Genomic DNA, 22,275 nt, shown 5'->3' on the forward strand with positions numbered 1-22,275 from the left:
GTAGAATGATGTTCATAATCTGGAGTTACTTTGGGCAGGAAAATCATGTAGTGGTAAAGTAGTGTGCCGTGCTTGGAAGTCATCACTGTAAAAAGCCTTGTCTTAATTCTTGCTTTCATTGAGCACAATAAGTGGAGGAATGGATGAAGAGTGCTATGCTTTGTGTGTTTTTGCTGTTTGAATGTACTAGTCATAGTGATTTAGCTAATCTTTGTTTTTTTTTGGACACCACTAGACCCAGTGAGTAAGCCTGTGAGAATATGAATCAGCCTTTTATCTTTCAAGTACAAAAACCACACACACACACACACACACACACACACACACACACACACACACACACACACACACACACACACACACACACACACACACAGTGAACTCTCTTCTCTCTCAATATTACACCACAGACACATCAATCTTTCAAAACATTGAATTGTTACTATTTTCCCAAGATTGAAAGAGGCAATTTCTCGGGCCATCTAAATAGTTAATTGATCAGGTCACGCGGGTTTACATTGATATCATTTGCCTCTCCATCTCTAGGTTTGGGGTTTATTTCTGCTCATGCGTTACTCATTTTGATGCCAAACCTACCACTGGTGTGGGGGTGGCTAAAGAGCTCTATTTTCATGTCATCCCAACAAATGTAAATGCCTGGAGTTTGCTAAACAGCATTGTCACTTGGATTGGAACCGGTACTTTGGTCAGATGACATGAAAATAGAGCTCTTTGGCCACACACACCAGTGGTGGGTTTGGCATTGAAATGAGAATGTGTGAGCATAAGGCTGCATACCTATTGTACAAAAAAATAGTGGTGGACCTTTGACGTTATGGAGCTGTTTTGCTCACATATGGATATCAAGGATCTGGAAGGATTCTGTATGGAGAAATGGTCTAAGATCCCTCCCAATTTAGAAAAAGGCTTAATGCCATTATCCTTGCAGGGTATTGAACCTGGGGTATGAGAAAAACAATTATTACTCGTAAAAAAAAATATTTCTCGGGGCAATTGTATTAGTATAACAGAATATAATTTCCCTTTTTTTAGGATACCATATACCTCAGTATTTTATACAGTCATTTTTGCTCATCTTTATCAAGTGTGTCCATAATTTCGGACCCCACTGTATTCCGAACCTATCCTGTCACACATCCAATCACATTTACATGGTGGCAGGCCGGGCTCTTCATAAATTGAATTGCTTAGCATTTCTGAGGGAAAGCGGGAAGGTCATTCTTGCCGTTTGTCAGGAGGAGGCAGAAATGAATACCTTTGACTGGTCTTCAACACAAGCCTGGGGTGTGGTCCATCTCACCATCTTGGGGAAATTATTGGTGAGCTGACCTTTAGGTGAGCACATGGGAGAGCTAGGGGTGAACTGTGCATAGTCCCAAATTGCACCCTATTCCCTTCATAGTGCACTACTTTTGACCAGGGCCTATAGGGCTCTGGTCTATAGTGAACTAAATAAGGATTAGGATGCCATTTTGGATGCATCCTTGTTCTGTGGTTTGTCTATAAAGGTACAGAATGATTATGATCTGTTTCTAATGGATGATATTGTCAGTTTTATTATTAGTGATGCACTGATTTTACATTTTTGTCCGATATCCGATATTTTTTGGGCCCCCAAAAAACTGATACCGATACCGATAACTGATATATATATATATATATATATTTTGGGCCTTTTAAGCATTCTAGTACAGTTAAATAGTTAGCACACACACATGGACGCAGTGGTCTAAGGCACTGCATCACAGTGCAAGAGGCGTCACTACAGTCCCTGGTTCGAACCCAGGCTGTATCACATCCGACTGTGTTTGGGAGTCCCATAGGGTGGCGCACAATTGGCCCAGCGTCGTCTGGGTTTGGCTGGGGTAGGCCGTCATTGTAAATAAAAATGTGTTCTTAACTGACTTGCCTAGTTAAATAAAGGTTACACACACACACACAGAGACCAACAAGTTATTTTGTTGGCATTTACGTATGTCCAAATTACCAGTATAAACATAATCAAAACCTATTTCTTTCACTTACTTGCTGTGCTGTTTCGTTGTTCATTTGTTTAGTCATTTCGTTCTCAACCAGGATTTCATCATACATGTGAAGCAGTGAAGTTTCAGCTCTGTCTGTCCGTGGCCTCTTCTGTCGTGGGTTCTCTTCCCCAGTGCACACTGTCACGGTGTCCGTTTCCATCTTGTCCAGCTGTGTATGTATTTCACGTAAACCCTGTTTCTTGTCTTCATCGAAGTAACGATTCTTGTACATAGCATCGAGCATGGTGGCGACACAGTAAAGAGAGAATGCCACCGAGTTGCTTGTTCACAGCCTGTGTCAGCAGTTTTGTTGAGCCATGACAGTCCTCAACTGGCAGCTTCATTAAATGATAACATGCGCTTGTATGCTGATGATACTGTTGTGTATTCTATTGGCCCCATGGTTGACCAGGCTCTATCTGAAATACAGTCTGACTTCATTGTATTACAGAAAAACTTTGTTGACCTGAAATTAGTACTGAAGTAAATGTTGTTCTCTAGAGTTCATAAAAATAAGTTTGATATCACATATATATTTTTAGAATTTTTACCCCCTTTTCTCCCCAATTTCGTGGTATCCAATTGTTAGTAGTTACTATCTTGTCTCATCACTACAACTCCCGTACGGGCTCGGGAGAGACGAAGGTCAAAAGCCATGCGTCCTCCGGAAAACACAACCTAACCAAGCCGTACTGGTTATTAACACAGCGCTCATATAACCCGGAAGCCAGCCGCACCAATGTGTCGGAGGAAACACTGTACACCTGACGACCTGGTTAGTGTGCACTGTGACCGGCCCGCCACAGGAGTTTCTAGTGCGGGATGAGACAAGGATATCCCTACCGGCCAAACCCTCCCTAACCCGGACGGCGCTAGTCCAATTGTGCGTCGCCCCATGGACCTCCTGGTCGTGGCCGGATGCGACAGAGTCTCCCAGAGTCTCCAGGTTCGCGATGCAGTGCCCTAGACCACTGCGCCACCTGGGAGGCTCGATATCGCATATTGATGTGTTAGTTTAGAAGCTGAGAATAAAAATGGTCTTCTATAGAAATCGGTCCTGCCTCTCGCTAAATAGATTATTCAGTCGACGTTCCTATCGGTCCTAGACTATGGCGACAGGGCCAAAAGAGCCAGGGCCAAAAGAGGAAGAGGTGCCAGCTCTGCCCAAGAGCAAAGGATAGAGAAGTCAGCTGCTGGTGTTCTCAGTGCAATTCACCCGTCTGCAAAGAGCACCGTTACATGCTTGTGGTTTGTAACAAATACATGGACTAAGACAGCATAAGTAAGCATCACACACATGCACACTTTGTTCCTTTTGTTCATGTTTTCTAAATTGTCGTTTATATTGATGATTAACTTTGGACTTTCAAATAAATGTTTTTTTTGCAGGTGCATGGTAACAGTTGAACAAAATGAGAAGAAATAAGGAACCCGCTCTGACGAAGGCCGTTGGGCCGATACGTAAAGCTTATTAAAGAGCAGTGATACTATCAAGACCCATATAAATAAAACACAGATATTACATTATCGGGTCATTTTGACCCGGCATATGCATTCTTGGGGCATCATGTTTATTATGCACCCTAGGGTTAAAGCCGTCATAGAGCATTGCACTTTATTACAGGTGACAATTGTAGTACTCGTCACTGCATTCTCTCCCAGAAAGTTGGTTGTCCCTCTTTGATGTCACGTAGGTTATATTGCACGATACAATGCTATGTTTTCATTTATAGAGCCCTTTTACAAAAAAAGTCATTGCTAAACTTTAGACATATGGGTTAGCAATCCCGGAGACGCGGTGTGGTATCTGAAAATTCCTTTGGTCTCTACTGAGGTAGGTAAATCAGCTTTTAGGTGTGTTTCACAAATAAGGTGCAAGAATCTTCAAAATGTTCTTACATTTGATGTTGTTGTGCCTTGAGGGCAGTTCAGAAAGCTGATTGAGGACCTTATTATTACTGATGAATGTGTTTAGTTTTTTATGACCATTGTGAGAGTTCCGTGACCGGCCGGAGGAAGACGACACGACAGCACCCTCCTCAGGGGATAGGTACTCAGTGTAAGGTCAATTAGTACACACCTGGGCCCACTAATTGCTTTGTGTCTTCCTCTATATTAGGTGTGCCGGGAGAGGAGCTGGAGGGGGGTGGGATTGGGAGTAGAGACGGGGACCTGTGAGGATGTCGGATATTCCAACCACAGAGAAAGCTTCTTTTACTGGGGCGCCTTGTCTCTCTGTTAACCAAGGCAGGCTATAGGTCGAGGAAGTGTTCCTCCTGTAACAGTTATGTGTAGACGATAGTCTAAGGACAGGACTAGCCGTTTGTTGTTTTGTTTTCCCTTTTTGGCCACAGCCTTTTGGTCAACGGCTAAGTGTATGTTTATTTGTTTTGTTACACCGGCGTTTCAGCGCTGGACGTTACCCTTTGCTGGAGTTATTTTGTCGGGCAAAAGAAGACCCATTTTAGAAAACAATCACAAGAAAAGGAATCACAACCACTGCCTCTCGTCTGTTCATTTTGTGCCTCCCGCCTGTGTTAGGGTGTTTCGGACAAGCTGATTTGTTCACACCGTGTTTTTCTTTCGGCTTGCATTTTGTATTTATATTTTGATCTGTGTATTTATGTCATTCAGGGCTCATCTGTAAAAGACACCTTGGTCTCAGTATGACTCCCTGATAAAATAAAGTTTAAATAAAATCTTGGTGGTGGACTCCACATGTGTCTGAGTAGAGGCCTGGGGAGACCGGAGGGACTGACCAAAGGCTGTCGCTGATAACAGGAGTAGGGAGTGATGGGGAGGAAAGGAGGGCTCTCCTACTCTTAGAAACAACCCAGCAAACTGGGAACATTTCTAGAACATTAGTTAAGATTTACACTAAGTTTTAGTTATGCTGGGCATGCACTACACAACTTCTAAAATCTTAACTTGGACGCGCCCACATTTCCAGATTTCCTTGTCCCAAATCTTTAATTCCGTCCATCCTCAACCCCAGGACGGTGGTGCTCACATTACACAATGATTCCCTAATTGATCTTGCACTGCATTTCTCAGTTGTTTATTACTGTGCACATTATGTGCAGATTTTTTTTTTTAAAAAGAGACGGAGATGCAGAATATTGACTTAATATGAAAATATCTTCTTGGTTTCTGTCACGGTAAGAGGTGGAGGTAATATTGAAAAGGCAGTTGCGTTCTGTCCACAGCTCCACCAATCATCAGTCTTCCACCACCTCGGTCCACATGGTGCATGTTGTTGTTCCTTTCCAATTCGCCATCATTGTTTTGGTCTCACATGCTGAGTGCTCATTGGCTATTCGCAGTAATCCTTGCCCAATTGCGTTATAGCACTTCTCATACTGCAAGGTGCACAACATTTCTGACGTCAGAAAATGATCGGGACATCCAACAGGGGTCTGGAAAACGAAACAGCCATCATCGGTGCGTCCCTGACCCGCTCAAACTAGGCGTGTCCAACGTACTGATCCTATCCCAAGTTCATAGGATTTCACCCCGTCATGAATATTCACCTGGGACGGCAAAAACATGGCAAATATATAGTGCATGTCCTGCATTAGGGTTTTTATCTAATATTAGGATAACATCCCAAAAACATTAACACACTCTCTCTCTCTCCTTTATTATAGTTTACCCTCCACTACTCTTAATTCCATTCAAAAAAACGTGTTTGTTTCAGTTATTTGTTCTGCTCTCTGCATCTGTATGATTAAAATAAAATGACAAACATGTCAAATGTGATATGTAGAGGAGCAGCCTTTGACAGAAAGAGCAAACAGAGTAGAACCCGTTAGCTATGTTGAAGCATGCTCCGCTCTAGTTGTTTACTTGGTAGTGTTACCCACTGGAGTATGTGTGGGTATGCATGCTTTTGCTCTTGCCCTGCATTAACACACCTGACTGAAATAGTAAACTAATCAAGGCCCTCACTCTGAGTCTGGACTATGATCAGCTGAATCAGGTGTGTTAGGTCACTGCAGGGCTGGAGCAAAAAAATCTGCACAGCTAGTAGCTCTACAGGTGTAGTTGGAAACTCTATCAACCACACCTCTAGGGTTGGTCACCCCAGGTGTGTACCGTATGAGCGGCAACTACCTTTAACAGTAGGACCCATCCCTCCAGCCCTCACTCCTGTGTTTAAAAGAAAATGAATGAAATGCTAATAAAACGTCTCGTGTCTCCCAGATATTAACTCTAGCCGGTGTCTTATAATTGAGTGGCTGCATGGCGAAGCAAGCGGTTCCCACGGCAACAGGTAGCTACATCGTCTGCCGGATAACTGGAGGAGAGACGGGAAGTAGTGCACTCTGGCTGCTGTTAATAGTCCCTTATTGGTGTGGCGCAGATCGGAGCGGTGATGCCACGGCCCTTGTCAGATGAATCCGGGCAAACACATGCTGTTTGTTCTAGCAGTCAGTGTAAATATGTAGTCGTTTTGGCGTGGTCAGTGGCTGCAGCAGCTGAGAACAACAATGACTTTTACATGCTGGTATAGGCTACAATATCTCTTATGTAGTGGATGCACTTGAGATCTATGTTGTAGATCTGCTTACAGAGATGACCGATGTGGTTGATGTTGTTCAGTCTGCCAGACATGATTGATGTTGTGTGAAATGATGAGGGCTCTTTAGTGCCCTAATGACTAGTGTGTGATTGGTGCCGGAGCTCTGTGGTTGAGTGTTTTGATTAGGTTCTCTAGATGAGAGATGTGACTGAAGACACTCAGATTCCGCTTGATTGACAGAGGTAGGGGAGTGTGGAGAGGATATGTTGTTTCATGCCTAACTCAGATCCTATACCATTGTTCTTGAATTAGGTAAACCAGTGAACTGAATTGATCATAAAAGCTGAATTTGCACTTATCCATAAACTTTGACTGTATTGTATGCTCCACGGTGAAGTTTCCCCTAGGTGCAGATCTAGTATCAGCTTCCCCTCCCCTAATCCTAACCTTAACCATTAGTGGGGGAAATGCTAAACTGATCCAAGATTAGCATCTAGGGGCATCTTCACCCTACACTACAGTTCTACACTCCTCATTGTGTCTTCACTATTCCTCTGACCCATCCCACGTGAGTAGGTATTGCGTCCATGACGGTGCCAGTGTACATAGCCGAGACGTCCCCCCCCCACCTGAGAGGCCAGCTGGTGACAGTAAACACACTGTTTATCACAGGAGGCCAGTTCACTGCCAGCATCATAGACGGGGCCTTCAGCTACCTACGCCATGATGGATGGAGGTGAGACACACACACACACACACACACACAAAGTATTTAGTCAGCCACCAATTGTGCAAGTTCTCCCACTTAAAAAGATGAGAGGCCTGTAATTTTCATCATAGGTACACTTCAACTATGACAGACAAAATGAGAAAAAAAATCCAGAAAATCACATTTAGGATTTTTAATGAATTTATTTGCAAATTATTGTGGAAAAAAAGTATTTGGTCACCTACAAACAAGCAAGATTTCTGGCTCTAACAGACCTGTAACTTCTTCTTTAAGAGGCTCCTCTGTCCTCCACTTGTTACCTGTATTAATGGCACCTGTTTGAACTTGTTATCAGTATAAAAGACACCTGTCCACAACCTCAAACAGTCACACTCCAAACTCCACTATGGCCAAGACCAAAGAGCTGTCAAAGGACACCAGAAACAAAATTGTAGACCTGCACCAGGCTGGGAAGACTGAATCTGCAATAGGTAAGCAGCTTGGTTTGAAGAAATCAACTGTGGGAAAAATTATTAGGAAATGGAAGACATACAAGACCACTGATAATCTTGACAGGCTTTTTTTTGGTGGCTGAATATATACTTTTTTGCCCCACTGTACATACATACATACATACATACATACATACATGTAATTGCTCTACATGCCTCATCTTTGAATATCAACGATTTTACATGGTCCATCATTTACCCAATTTGATTATTATTATATATGATTTTTTTGGGGGGGAGGGCAGATCAGCTTTAATAGTGCAGATAGATTGTCAGTACCAGTCAAAAGTTTTGGACACCTACTCATTCAAGGGTTTTTCTTTATTTTTACTATTTTCTACATTGTAGAATAATAGGGAAGACATCAAAACTATAGAGTCGTGTAGTAACCAAAAATCAAAATATATTTCATATTTGAGATTCTTCAAAGTAGCCATCCTTTGCACTCTTGGCATTATCTTAACCAGCTTCACCTGGAATGCTTTTCCAACCGTCTTGAAGGAGTTCCCACATACGCTTAGCAGTTGTTGGCTGCTTTTCCTTCACTCTACAGTCCAACTCATCCCAAACCATCTCAATTGGATTAAGGTCGGGTGATTGTGGAGGCCAGGTCATCTGATGCAGCACTCCATCACTCTCCTTCTTGGTCAAATAGCCCTTACACAGCCTGGAGGTGTGTTGGGTCATTGTCCTGTTGAAAACAAATGATAGTCCCACTAAGCCCAAACCAGATGGGATGGCGTATCTCTGTAGAATGCTGTGGTAGACATGCGGGTTAAGTGTGCCTTGAATTCTAAATAAATCACAGACAGTGTCACCAGCAAATCACCCCCACACTATAACACCTCCTCCTCCATGCTTTATGGTGGGAAACTACACATGCGGAGATCATCCGTCACCCACACCTAGTCTCACAAAGGAATGGCGGTCCAAATCTCCAATTTGGACTCCAGAACAAAGGACAAATTTCCACCAGTCTAATGTCCATTGCTCATGTTTCTTGGCCCAAGCAAGTCTCTTCTTCTTATTGGTATCCTTTAGTAGTTGTTTCTTTGCAGCAAATCGCCCCGGTAGTGTATGTTCTCACTCTAGTAGCCTACCTGGTTATATTTTGAGAAAACCATCACAAAAATACAAAACATTTGCTGCATTTGCTCCTCACCAATTGCAACTTAAAGTCAGAACCAAAGCATTGTGGGAGAAAGAGCATGGCCTTGTATCTTATTTCCATATCATCAGGATAATAATTCCTTAGACGACACAAGGTTGAAAACATTTTAAGGTACGATCTCGCAACAGAGCCTTCAACAGCAATGGGGCATTGCCATTGAAGTGCATGACTCCCGAGTGGCGCAGCAGTCTAAGGCACTGCATCTCAGTGCTAGAGGTGTCACTACAGACCCTGGTTCAATTCCAGGCTGTATCACAACCGGACATGATTGGGAGTCCCATAGGGTGGAACACAATTGGCCCAGCGTCGTCCGGCTTAGGGTGTGGCCGGGGTCGGCCGTCATTATAAATAAGAATGTGTTCTTAACTGGCTTGCCTAGTTAAATAAAGAATACATTTAAAAAAAATGATGTTCATCATGTTGAGCTTTATGTAGGAGAAGTGGCATTTTGATAGCATCCACTTCATTGGCAATAACGAAGGCGATTGCCATATCTGCCATTGTCGAGTTTCCCAGAAACAGCAGAAGATGTACCTTCCCCAGCTTAATAGTTATCATAAAAAACAAACGTCATTGCCATATCATCACAATAAACTTAAAAGTGGGCAACAGTCATAACATAATTGGCTTAAGAGCCCATATGTGTATTATTTAACATTTTAAAATAGCTCTCACTTATAGGAATGGATAATTGTTTAAAAGTTGCTACCTGTTCCATAAAGCCATCACCGAAAACACATTTTTTATTTTCTGTGTTTTTTTGGGGGGTAACTAGACGACACAACGTTTGGAACATTTTAAAGTGTGCGGCGTCGGTCTCACAACGGAGCCTTCAACTGTAAGGGGGCATTGCCATTCCACTCCGTCGTGGACCTCCCCATTGAAGTGCATGACATCCAGCACAACGTAACAGAGTGTTTATGGGTAATGTGAACCAGGCTTAAGTAGGCTACAGACATGTATGTTGGAACATTGCTACATTGTGGGAGGCAACCCATCAGTTGTCCCTGCTATGCTCCAGCTCATGGGGTTTCTCCTCTCTCATCCTCTCAGATGAAACAGCTAATTGATCTCTCTCTCCCCCCTCTCTCCTCCTCCCTTTTTCCATTCCCCCCTCTCTCCCTATCCTCTCCAAGTATACTTTATTGGTGGTTCCTGCTGTGCTGCAGTTCATGGAGTTTCTCCTCTCAAAGATGAAACAACTAATATATTACATTTTCTCTCTCCCTCGCACCCCCCTCCTGCCAGTGGTTCTTGCTGTATTCAGGTTGATGGGGTTCCTCCTTTTGCCAGAGAGTCACTCTCACAGATGAAACAACTAATATACCGCTCTCTCCCTCTCTCTCTCTCTCTCTCCCTCACCGACCCCTCCTCCCTCTCTCTGCCTTTTCTCCTCTTCTCCAGGTATATGTTGGGTCTGTCGATGGTCCCTGCGGTGCTTCAGTTCGTGGGGTTTCTGTTCCTGCCAGAGAGCCCCCGCTGGCTGATCCAGAAAGGCCTTACCCAGAAGGCCCGGCGTGTGCTCAGCCAGATTAGAGGCAATCAGAACATAGACGAGGAGTACGACAGCATCAAGAACAGCATCGAGGAGGAGGAGAAAGACTGCGGAGGAGGTGAGAGGGGAGCAGGAGGCGCAGGAGAAGCACACACGCATATAAACACACCTCACACCTGGGAAAACAGGTGCTTCCTTTGTCCGCTTGCTCCCTGACTTGTTTTCCACGATGACCTCATCCCTTTCTTCTCTGTCTCCATCACCTCTGATGTGATGATAGTGAGTGTCACTCTAAACACCAGTCACTCATCCACCCATACACAGCCAGGATTAAAGAGCAATAATAAACACAATGACACATACTGTACAGAGTGACATCAATAACAACAACACAACTAACAACTATATCTGATGATTCATGTTTTATTTTAAAACCACCATTGGAATCCCTCCACAGCCTCATAGAGGATCTAGATACTTTTGCTAACCTCTCTGGATTAGTGTACTATGTTACGTATTGGATCACAAAAAAAATGCAACTTTTACATTACTGTGTAGTTTACCAATAAAATGGTCTGATGGAGATGTGGACATACTCGGTATACAAATCCTGAAAGAAAGAAATTCTCACTCCAATACATTTTTATAGAAAGTTAGCAACAATGGATAAGATCTTGCTACCATGGAAAGGAAAATACCTGTCCATTTGTGGAAAAATCACCCTGATTAACTCTTTAGTCATATCACAGTTTACCTATTTGCTTATGGTTTATCCTACACCTAGTGACCTGCTTTTTAAATTATATGAACAAAATAATATTCAATTTGATTTGGAATGGCAAGCCAGACAAAATTAATAGGGCCTATTTATATATGATTCAATATTAAAGCATTAGACCTCTCACTAAAGGCATCAGTCATACAAAAGTTAGACTTAATTCCGAAATGGTTCTCTAGTAAATTGGTAGGAATGTCTCACTCCATGTTTAAGAATGGCCTTTTCCACTTTATTCAGCAAACAACTGCTCACTTTCGGTTGTTTGAAAACGAAATCATCTCCAAAATATCATTCTTTTTTAAACAAGCCTTAGAAAGTTGGTTGCAATTTCAGTTTAATGCACCTGAAAAGACAGAACAAATAATGCAACAAATATTGTGGTTAAACTCAAATATACTAATAGATAAAAAAGCATATTTTTCGATAAAATGTTTAAAAAGGTATTTTTGTAAATTATATCATAAATAGGACTGGTGGAGTTATGTCACACATGCAGCTATCACAGAAATTGAAGAGGCAAGTAGAAGGGGGAAAAGTAAGGAACGTGCCTGTCGGCCCTGCATTAAAGAACATAAATGGTTAAAGAAAAGTGTGATAAATAAAAACATATACCAATTTAATTTAAGAACCCAAAAACTGACAGCTGTGCCATATAAATGACAAAATAGTTGGGAAGAGATTTTCAATGTACCCATTCCATGGCACGTGGTTTATGAATTGATACGCAAAACAATGCCAGATTCAAAACTTCTAATTTTTTCAATTTAAATTATTATACAAAATTCTTGCAACCAATAGAATGTTATATATATGGGGGATACAATCTTCCCTGCTCTGCAGATTTTGCTGTGAGGAGGCAGAGTCATTAGATCATTTATTTTGGTACTGTCCATATGTGGCTCGTTTTTGGTAACAGGTCCAGGAATGGTTGAAAAATTGCAACATTTTCCTAGAACTAATGCTGCAGATAGCAATACTGAGGGATTTGAAAAGTCAGTCAATCAATCAATAATACAATAATTATTTTAGCAATAACATTTATCTTTAATTTGCAATCTGTAGAAGCTATGAGAATAGAAAGGTTCAGTACTTTTGTGAAGCATCACAGCACAGTTGAAAAGATATGGCAAATAGAAATCCAAAATGGATGGTGTTAAGAGATAGATGGGAGGGGTTGAATGGAGCTGAAGGCTGGTGCTAATAACAAGATAACCAATGTAAAACATACGGGGTCTGTGAAATTTATATAGGTTCAGAAATGTTGTGAAATAGCACAGTTACAAATAGAAATCAAACTGGATGGACATCAGAAATAGAGGAAGGACTAAAAACAAACAAAATATAACTATTGTAAAATAGATTGTGTCTGTAAAAATGTGTATAATATGTATAAACTGAAGGAAGAAGCCTAAGTATTATTGTTAATCAGTTGACTGCAATTGGGGGAAGGGTGGTAGGGTTTGCAGGGAATAATAAAGGTATATTCTAAAATAAAGTATGTATATATTTACCCCCCCAAAAATATGGGGGATTGGAAATGATGCAGACAATTACATTGATGGAAGCAACAATCTTTCCGCAATATTAAAGCTGATCCACCCCTTAAGAAATATCTGTATCAATCACTGCTCTCTGATCTCTGTTTCTCTTTGTGGGAGTATATCTTATTAAAGCATTGGGCTTCCATCTCTGCCGTAGAATATATTAGAAATGCCTAAGTAAGATAATATTTAATCCAAGATAATCTTTCCTGATATTATTTTATCTTAATCCTATACGAAGCTTCCAGGAAACTCACCCCGTGTTTTTATTCAGGCCTACTGAACGTATTATATCTACATATATTAACCTATTTTACCTGGTGTATATGGCTGGGAACAAGCTTATTACCAGTCAACATGATAATGTTTTCCTCTTTAAAAGAGCGTTTTATCTCAGCGTTGGTTAGACACCGTAGTAGCCTAATAGGGTGAAGGAGGCTCACACACAGTAAGTCAGACACACAGGTAAGTCAATCAACAGAAGAGGCACCATGCTTCTTTAAGCTGTGTCCTTTGTGATAATGACCTCTGTGTGGTGGTGGAACGACAGCCTCTGAGCTACTCACTGACCTAGGATTGTTGGTCTTTTATATGACTGAGTTTCAGACAGATATATTTTTAAATATTGATGGGTCTGTGGGGTAATATTCTGTGAGAAGAGAGTGAGAGTGTCATTTGCGTGGGTGTATCCATGTGTCTGTGTGTCTCTCTCTCTCTCTCTCTCTCTCTCTCTGTGTACAGTATATCCACATGTCTCTGTGTGTGTTTCTCCGTTTGTGTGTGCTGTTTTGATGTGCAGCGGCTGTGTGATCAAGACTACAGGTTGAGTTGGAGAGAGAGGCAGAGGAGCTGTTAGAGCCCCTGATGATACTAATCACAGGACTGATACTAACAACACAACACTCTAGTCAATGGACTCTGATTACTGTGTTCTTAGAGGGGGAGAAAGGGGAGAGGGTGGGGGGGGGGGGGGGGTGAAAGATGGAGAGAAATAGACAAAAGGGTGAGGAAAAAAGAGAGGGAGAGAGATAGACAACAGAGAGAGAGAACAGATTCTCTTCCAGCGAGGTACAGAATAAGAGAAGCTAAGAAAATAGAATGTGAGGTTTAGAGAGAAAGGGATGGCAAGGAAGAGTGAAATTAGAGGCTTTTTTTTTTTTAGCTAAAGCTTTCTTTGACATCCGAAAGGGTTCTTTGGCTGTTCCCATAGGATAACTCTTTTGAGGTCCATGTAGAACCCTCTGTGTAAAGGGTTCTACTATGGGGACAACCAAAGCACAATTTTAGGTTATAGCTAGCAACTTTTTTTCTAAGAGTGTATGTACTGCATAAAGTACTAATCATTTCTTACATTTGTGAAGCGGTTTTCATTATACAGAATAATCTCAAAGGGCATAGACAGGGCAACTGACACAAGGAACACAGCTGACACTACAAGGGACAAGGACACCAAGGAGCCCAGCTATCAACAGAAACCTTCCTAAGGAGAAAAGCCTTTAGGCCCGTTTGAAAGGAGCCCAGAGTCTGTGGAGCCTTCAGGTGGCCTGGGAGAGCATTGCAGAGGATGGGGGCGGTCGAGCTGAAAGCCCAATTCCCCCTTGGAGAAGTGCTTGGTCCTGGGGGCATGGAGGAGCAGGCTATTGCTTGACCATAGGGTGCGGATGGGGTTATAGAGGGAGAGTAGTTTGAGATCAGGCGGGGGGGGCATTGCCATGACTTTCCATACACTGGAAAGTCAGCAGGGGGGTTTTGAATTCGATCCGGAATGAGATGGGGAGCCAGTGCAGAGGTGCCAGGATGAGGGGGGTGTGATGGCGTTTCCGCTCTCTCATCAGGATCCTGGCAGCGTTGTTCAGGATGTATTGGAGCTTATGGAGACTCCTGCCAGGGATCCCGATGAAGAGTGCATTGCAGTAGTGCAGCATTGAGAAGATAAGGCATGGACGAAATTCTCTGCATCAGACTGAGTGAGGGTAGGACAGAGTTTGGCAATGTTCTTGAGGTGCTAGAATTCTGCTTTACACAGTTGTTTGATGTGGCTGTCAAAGGTCAGGGAGGAATCCAGTTTTAACACTCAGATTGGAAACTGAGTGGGAGAGCGGGATGTTCTGTCCTGCACTACTGTATAGATGTTACAGCTGTCAAAGGCTTTGTCTTTCAACTGTATAATTAACTAATCTTCAACGGGTTTCTTGACAGGTTCTGAGATACCTCACAGCTAACTGCCTCAGAAATGATTGTTACAGCACTTTTTATTTCTTTATTTTTTTAAACCATATTTTTCAGACATGAAGAAATGTTTTATCCTATGCTTACCATCCACGGCAATTTCCCCACAGCACAATCTCCCCATTTGATTCATAATTGCCATTTTGCTCTCAATGGCTGCTGCGCTTTCAGGTAATTGAATGATGCAGTATGTCATTCATAACGAATACAAGGTACTGTATGCTACTATATTTGTTATCTGTTCGCTGTAAATTTACAATGAAGTTTTATGCAATATTCCTCCCTCTCTCTCTCTCTCTCTCTCTATTTCTCTTTACTTTCTTTCCTTCTTTCCTTCTTTCCTTCTTTCCTTCTCTTTCCTTCTTTCCTTCTTTCCTTCTTTCTCTCTTTCTCTCTCTTTCTCTCTCTCTCTCTCCCTCTTTATTTCTCTCTCTCTCTTTCTTTCTTTCTTTCTTTCTCTCTCTTTCTCTCTCTTTCTCGCTCACCGAGATATGGGCAAAAGAAGCAGATAAGAAATGAGATATTACACAGTTAGACATTGTTCCAGGAGACAGAGAGTGTAGCACAAGTCATGCCTCTTCTCCTGCTTAATTCATAATGGACCATTTTTACCATTTTATGGAATCCTGTTGGTTGGTGCCTTAGATCTGATTAAATCCTGTATCTGTTGAACTAGGATAATTTGGATTTATGTCATGTAGATGTTCACATAGATTCCTTCAGTTATTATTGCCTGAAGATAGGATGCATCCCAAATGGTACCCTATATAGCCCCATAGGTATTTGGTATTTTATTATGATCCCCATTAGCTGCTGCAAAAGCAACTCTTCCTGGGGTCCACACAAAACATAATACAGAATGACATAATACATAACATCAATAGACAAGAACAGCTCAAGGACAGAACTACATTTTTTTTTTAGCTTACATATCAATGCATACACAAAACTGTCTAGGTCAAATACGGGAGAGGCGTTGTGCTGCATGGTGTTGCTATTTCTGTTTTTTGAAACCAGGTTTGCTGTTTATTTGAGCAATATGAGACGGAAGGAAGTTCCATGCAATAAGGGCTCTATATAATACTGTACGCTTTCTTGAATTTGTTCTGGATTTGGGGATTGTGAAAAGACCCCTGGTGGCATGTCTGGTGGGATAAGTGTGTGTCTCAGAGCTGTGTGGAAGTTGACTATGCAAACAATTTAGGATTTTCAACACAATGTTTCGTATAAAAAGAAGAAGTGATGCAGTCAGTCTCTCCTCAACTCTTAGCCAAGAGAGACTGGCAGGCATAGTATTTATATCAGCCCTCTGATTACAATTAAGAGCAAAACGTGTCACTCTGTTCTGGGCCAGCTGCAGTTTAACTAGGTCTTTCCTTGCAGCACTGGACCACACGACTGGACAATAATCAAGATTAGACAAAACTACAGCCTGCAGAACTTGCTTTTTGGAGTGTAGTGTCAAAAAAAGCAGAGCATCTCTTTATTACGGCTATACCTCTCCCCATCTTTACACCCATTGAATCTATATGTTTTGACCATGACAGTTTACAATCTAAGGTAATGCCAAGTAATTTAGTCTCTTCAACTTGTTCAGCAGCCACACAATTCATTACCAGATTCAGCTGAGGTCTAGAACTTAAGGAATGACTTGTACCAAATACAATGCTCTTAGTTTTATTATCAATTTCTTTCAACCAATCATCAGTCATTTGTGTCAGTGCAGTACATGTTGAGTGCCCTTCTCTTTAAGCATGCTGAAAATGTGTTGTTCATTTGTTTACAGAGAAATAGCATTGTATTTGGTCAAACACCATTTTTTCCAACAGTTTGCTAAGAGCTGGCAGCAAACTTATAGGTCTGCTGTTAGAACCAGTAAAGGCCGCTTTACCACTCTTGGGTAGCGGAATTACTTTGGCTTCCCTCCAGGCCTGAGGACTCTGGTATTGCACTATGTTGTGAATAGAGTGCCATTTGGTACACAGACAAACTCATTCACCCGTTGTATTATTGTCTTATTAAATCGGTAATTTGGATTTCGTATGAGGTGTGTCGTGGTATGTTACAGTCCAATGACACCCATGTTAATTTCCTAGCTTCGTTATCTGGAGACACAAGGGGATTTGCATTGTTATTTGAAATAAGGGATAATTTAATATTAACATGCTAGCGGGGTTATCTTCTAATTTAGTTCAGCTAATCGAGTTTTGAATGAATATTCCTTTTCTTCCACTGTCATTCTGTTTATTTTTATGCTCAAGGAAACAATTTTGAAACAAACTGAATTAGTTTATCTTGCTGAATATGTTTTCAATGATTTTACCCATAAATATTTTTGACATGTGGATACAAACAACAATTTTCACATACATCAACTATTACCTACTTTATGATATTAGATGAGCTGAAAAAAAAGTAGTCAGATGAAGCAGATGCTAAACTACAGGAATGTTTTGCTAGCACAGACTGGAATATGTTCCGGAATTATTCCGATGGCATTGTACACCACATCAGTCACTGGCTTTATCAATAAGTGCATCGAGGACGTCATCCCTACAGTGACTGTACGTACATACCCCAACCAGAAACCATGGATTACTACAGGCAACATTCACACTGAGCTAAAGGGAAGAGCTGCCGCTTTCAAGGAGTGGGACTCTAACCCGGACGCTTATAAGAAATCCGGCTATGCCCTCTGACGAACCATCAAACAGACAAAGCGTCAATACAGGACTAAGGTCGAATCGTACTACACCGGCTCCAATGCTCGTCGGATGTGGCAGGGCCTGCAAACTATTACAGACTACAAAGGGAAAAACAGTCGAAAGCTGCCCAGTGGCACGAGCCTACCAGACGAGCTAAATTACTTCTATGCTTGCTTCGAGGCAAGTAACACTGAAACATGCATGAGAGCATCAGCTATTCCGGACGATTGTGTGATCACGCTCTCTGCAGCCGATGTGAGTAAGACCTTTAAACAGGTCAACATTCACAAGGCCGCAGGGCCAGACGGACATGTACTCCAAGCATGCGCTGACCAACTGGCAAGTGTCTTCATGGACATTTTCAACCTCTCTCGGTCTGAGTCTGTAATACCAACATGTTTCAAGTAGACTGTGCCCAAGAACACTAAGGTAACCTGCCTAAATGACTACCACGTCTGTAGCCATGAAGTTCTTTGAAAGGCTGGTCATGGCTCACATCGGCGATGTCATTTACAAAATAGCCTCCAACACTCTACTCAGCAAATTGGATGCAGTCTATCACAGTGCCATCCGTTTTGTCACCAAAGCCCCATATACTACCCAACCCTGCGACCTGTATGCTCTCGTTGGCTGGTCCTCACTACATATTCGTCGCAAAACTCACTGGCTCCAGGTCTATAAGTCTTTGCTATGTAAAGGTCCGCCTTATCTCAGCTCACTGGTCACCATAGCAACACCCACCTGTAGCACACGCTCCAGCAGGTATATTTCACAAGTCATCCCCAAAGCCAACAGCTCATTTGGCCGCCTTTCCTTCCAGTTCTCTGATGCCAATGACTGGAATGAATTGCAAAAATCACTGAAGTTGTAGACTTATATCTCCCTCACTAACTAGCATCAGCTGTCAGAGCAGTTTACCGATCGCTGCAGCTGTACACAGCCCATCTGTAAATAGCCCATCCAACCAACTACCTACCTCATCCCCATATTTGTTTTTGTTTTTCTGCTATTTTGCACACCAGTACATTTGCTCATCTGCACATCTACCACTCCAGTGTTAATTGCTAAATTGTAATTACTTTACAACTATGGCCTATTTATTGCCTTACCTCCTTACTTCATTTGCACACTGTATACAGATTTTTCTATTGTGTTATTGACTGTACGTTTGTTTATCCCATGTGTAACTTGTCGCACTGCTTTGCTTTATCTTGGCCAGCTCGCAGTTGTAGATGAGAACTTGTTCTCAACTGGCCTACCTGGTTAAATAAAGGTGAAAAAAATAACATCAACACCATTATCCCAAAAACCCTAGACCCACTCCAATTTGCATACCGCACCAACAGATCCACAGATGTTGCAATCTCTATTGCACGCCACACTGCCCTTTCACACCTGGACAAAAGGAACACCTATGTGAGAATGCTATTCATTGACTACAGTGTTCAACACCATAGTGCCCTCAAAGCTCTAAGCTAAGAACCCTGGGACTAAACACCTCCCACTGCAACTGGATCCTGGACTTCCTGACGTCCAACCCCAGGTGGTAAGGGTAGGTAACAACACATCCGCCACGCTGATCCTCAACACGGGGGCCCCTCAGGGGTGCATGCTCAGTCCCTTCCTGTACTCCCTGTTCATTCATGACTGCACGGCCTGGCACAACTCCAACACCATCATTAAGTTTGCTGATGACACAACAGTGTAGGCCTGATTACCGAGAACAATGAGACAGCCTATAGGGAGGTCAGAGACCTGACCGTGTGGTGCCAGGACAACCTCTCCCTCAACATTATCAAGACAAAGGAGATAATTGTGGACTACAGGAAAAGGAGGACCGAGCACGTCCCCATTTTCATCGACAGGGCTGTAGTGGAGCAGGTTGAGAGCTTCAAGATCCTTGGCGTCCACATCATCAACAAACTAACATGGTCCAAGCACACTAAAACAGTCATGAATAGGGCAAAACCTATTCAGGAGACTGAAAAGATTTGGCATGGGTCCTCAGATCCTCAAAAGGTTTTACAGTTGCACCATCGAGAGCATCCTGACGGGTTGCATCACTGCCTGGTATGGCAACGACTCGGCCTCCGACAGCAAGTCACTTCAGAGGGTAGTGCGTACGGCCCAGTACATCACCGGGGCCAAGCTTCCTGCCATCCAGGAACTCTATACTAGGCGGTCAGAGGAAGGCCCTAAACATTGTCAAAGACTTCAGCCACCCTAGTCATAGACTGTTCTCTCTGCTACCGCACGGCAAGCAGTGCCGGAGCACCAAGTCTAGGTCCAAGAGGCTCCTAAATAGCTTCTACTCCCAAGCCGTAAAACTCCTGAACAGCTAATCAAACGGCTACTCAGACTGTTGTTATCTATGCATAGTCACTTTAATAACTCTACCTACATGTACATACAGTGCCTTGCGAAAGTATTCGGCCCCCTTGAACTTTGCGACCTTTTGCCACATTTCAGGCTTCAAACATAAAGATATAAAATTGTATTTTTTTGTGAAGAATCAACAACAAGTGGGACACAATCATGAAGTGGAACGACATTTATTGGATATTTCAAACTTTTTTAACAAATCAAAAACTGAAAAATTGGGCGTGCAAAATTATTCAGCCCCCTTAAATTAATACTTTGTAGCGCCACCTTTTGCTGCGATTACAGCTGTAAGTCGCTTGGGGTATGTCTCTATCAGTTTTGCACATCGAGAGACTGAATTTTTTTCCCATTCCTCCTTGCAAAACAGCTCGAGCTCAGTGAGGTTGGATGGAGAGCATTTGTGAACAGCAGTTTTCAGTTCTTTCCACAGATTCTCGATTGGATTCAGGTCTGGACTTTGACTTGGCCATTCTAACACCTGGATATGTTTATTTTTGAACCATTCCATTGTAGATTTTGCTTTATGTTTCGGATCATTGTCTTGTTGGAAGACAAATCTCCGTCCCAGTCTCAGGTCTTTTGCAGACTCCATCAGGTTTTCTTCCAGAATGGTCCTGTATTTGGCTCCATCCATCTTCCCATCAATTTTAACCATCTTCCCTGTCCCTGCTGAAGAAAAGCAGGCCCAAACCATGATGCTGCCACCACCATGTTTGACAGTGGGGATAGTGTGTTCAGGGTGATGAGCTGTGTTGTTTTTACGCCAAACATAACGTTTTGCATTGTTGCCAAAAAGTTCAATTTTGGTTTCATCTGACCAGAGCACCTTCTTCCACATGTTTGGTGTGTCTCCCAGGTGGCTTGTGGCAAACTTTAAACGACACTTTAAGAAATGGCTTTCTTCTTGCCACTCTTCCATAAAGGCCAGATTTGTGCAATATACGACTGATTGTTGTCCTATGGACAGTCTCCCACCTCAGCTGTAGATCTCTGCAGTTCATCCAGAGTGATCATGGGCCTCTTGGCTGCATCTCTGATCAGTCTTCTCCTTGTATGAGCTGAAAGTTTAGAGAGACGGCCAGGTCTTGGTAGATTTGCAGTGGTCTGATACTCCTTCCATTTCAATATTATCGCTTGCACAGTGCTCCTTGGGATGTTTAAAGCTTGGGAAATCTTTTTGTATCCAAAACCGGCTTTAAACTTCTTCACAACAGTATCTCGGACCTGCCTGGTGTGTTCCTTGTTCTTCATGATGCTCTCTGCGCTTTTGACGGACCTCTGAGACTATCACAGTGCAGGTGCATTTATACGGAGACTTGATTACACACAGGTGGATTGTATTTATCATCATTAGTCATTTAGGTCAACACTGGATCATTCAGAGATCCTCACTGAACTTCTGGAGAGAGTTTGCTGCACTGAAAGTAAAGGGGCTGAATAATTTTGCACGCCCAATTTTTCAGTTTTTGATTTGTTAAAAAAGTTTGAAATATCCAATACATGTCGTTCCACTTCATGATTGTGTCCCACTTGTTGTTGATTCTTCACAAAAAAATACAGTTTTATATCTTTATGTTTGAAGCCTGAAATGTGGCAAAAGGTCGCAAAGTTCAAGGGGGCCGAATACTTTCGCAAGGCACTGTATTACTTCAATTTCCTCGACACCAGTGCCCACCGAACATTGACTGTGAACGGGTTCCCCCTGTATACAGTCCCATTATTGTTATTTACTGCTGCTCTTTAATCATTTGTTATTCTTATCTCTTACTTTTTTTTGTTGGTATTTGCTTATAACTGCATTGTTGGTTAAGGGCTTGTAAGTAAGCATTTCACTGTAAGGTCTACCTACACCTGTTGTATTTGGCTCATGTGACAAATAGAATTTGATTTGATATTGTACAGAGAGGGCCATTAAATTCAACAAAGATCAAGTCATTATGTAAGGATGTAAAGGAAGCATTAGAGGACAATGGAAGGCAGATGATCTTTGTCAAAGCAGATGAAAGCATAATGAATGAAGATTTAGGACTGACCTTTTGTGTTGAGATGTGAATGAAGACAGAACTATACTCTCACACTCCACCAGTCTGATACTGGCCCACTTATAAGCTCTCTTCCCCTCTGTTATTTGAGGTCTGTGAAGCATAGGAACACAACCCTGTACATTTGTATTAGACATACCCATA

General features: G+C 42.3%; 1 protein-coding gene across 1 annotated transcript in view; it reads left to right on the top strand.

Moving 5' to 3' along the window:
* LOC139378758 (proton myo-inositol cotransporter-like) overlaps positions 1-22,275 on the top strand; it is a 62,259-nt gene that overhangs the window by 3,165 nt on the left and 36,819 nt on the right. The window contains exons 2-3 of the mRNA XM_071121230.1: positions 7,144-7,303; positions 10,364-10,572. Of these exons, the coding sequence (XP_070977331.1) occupies positions 7,144-7,303; positions 10,364-10,572 (369 nt within the window). The remainder of the gene's footprint in view (positions 1-7,143; positions 7,304-10,363; positions 10,573-22,275) is intronic.

Source organism: Oncorhynchus clarkii, chromosome 21 (assembly GCF_045791955.1).
Source record: "Oncorhynchus clarkii lewisi isolate Uvic-CL-2024 chromosome 21, UVic_Ocla_1.0, whole genome shotgun sequence".
Classification (NCBI taxonomy): Eukaryota; Metazoa; Chordata; class Actinopteri; order Salmoniformes; family Salmonidae; genus Oncorhynchus; species Oncorhynchus clarkii.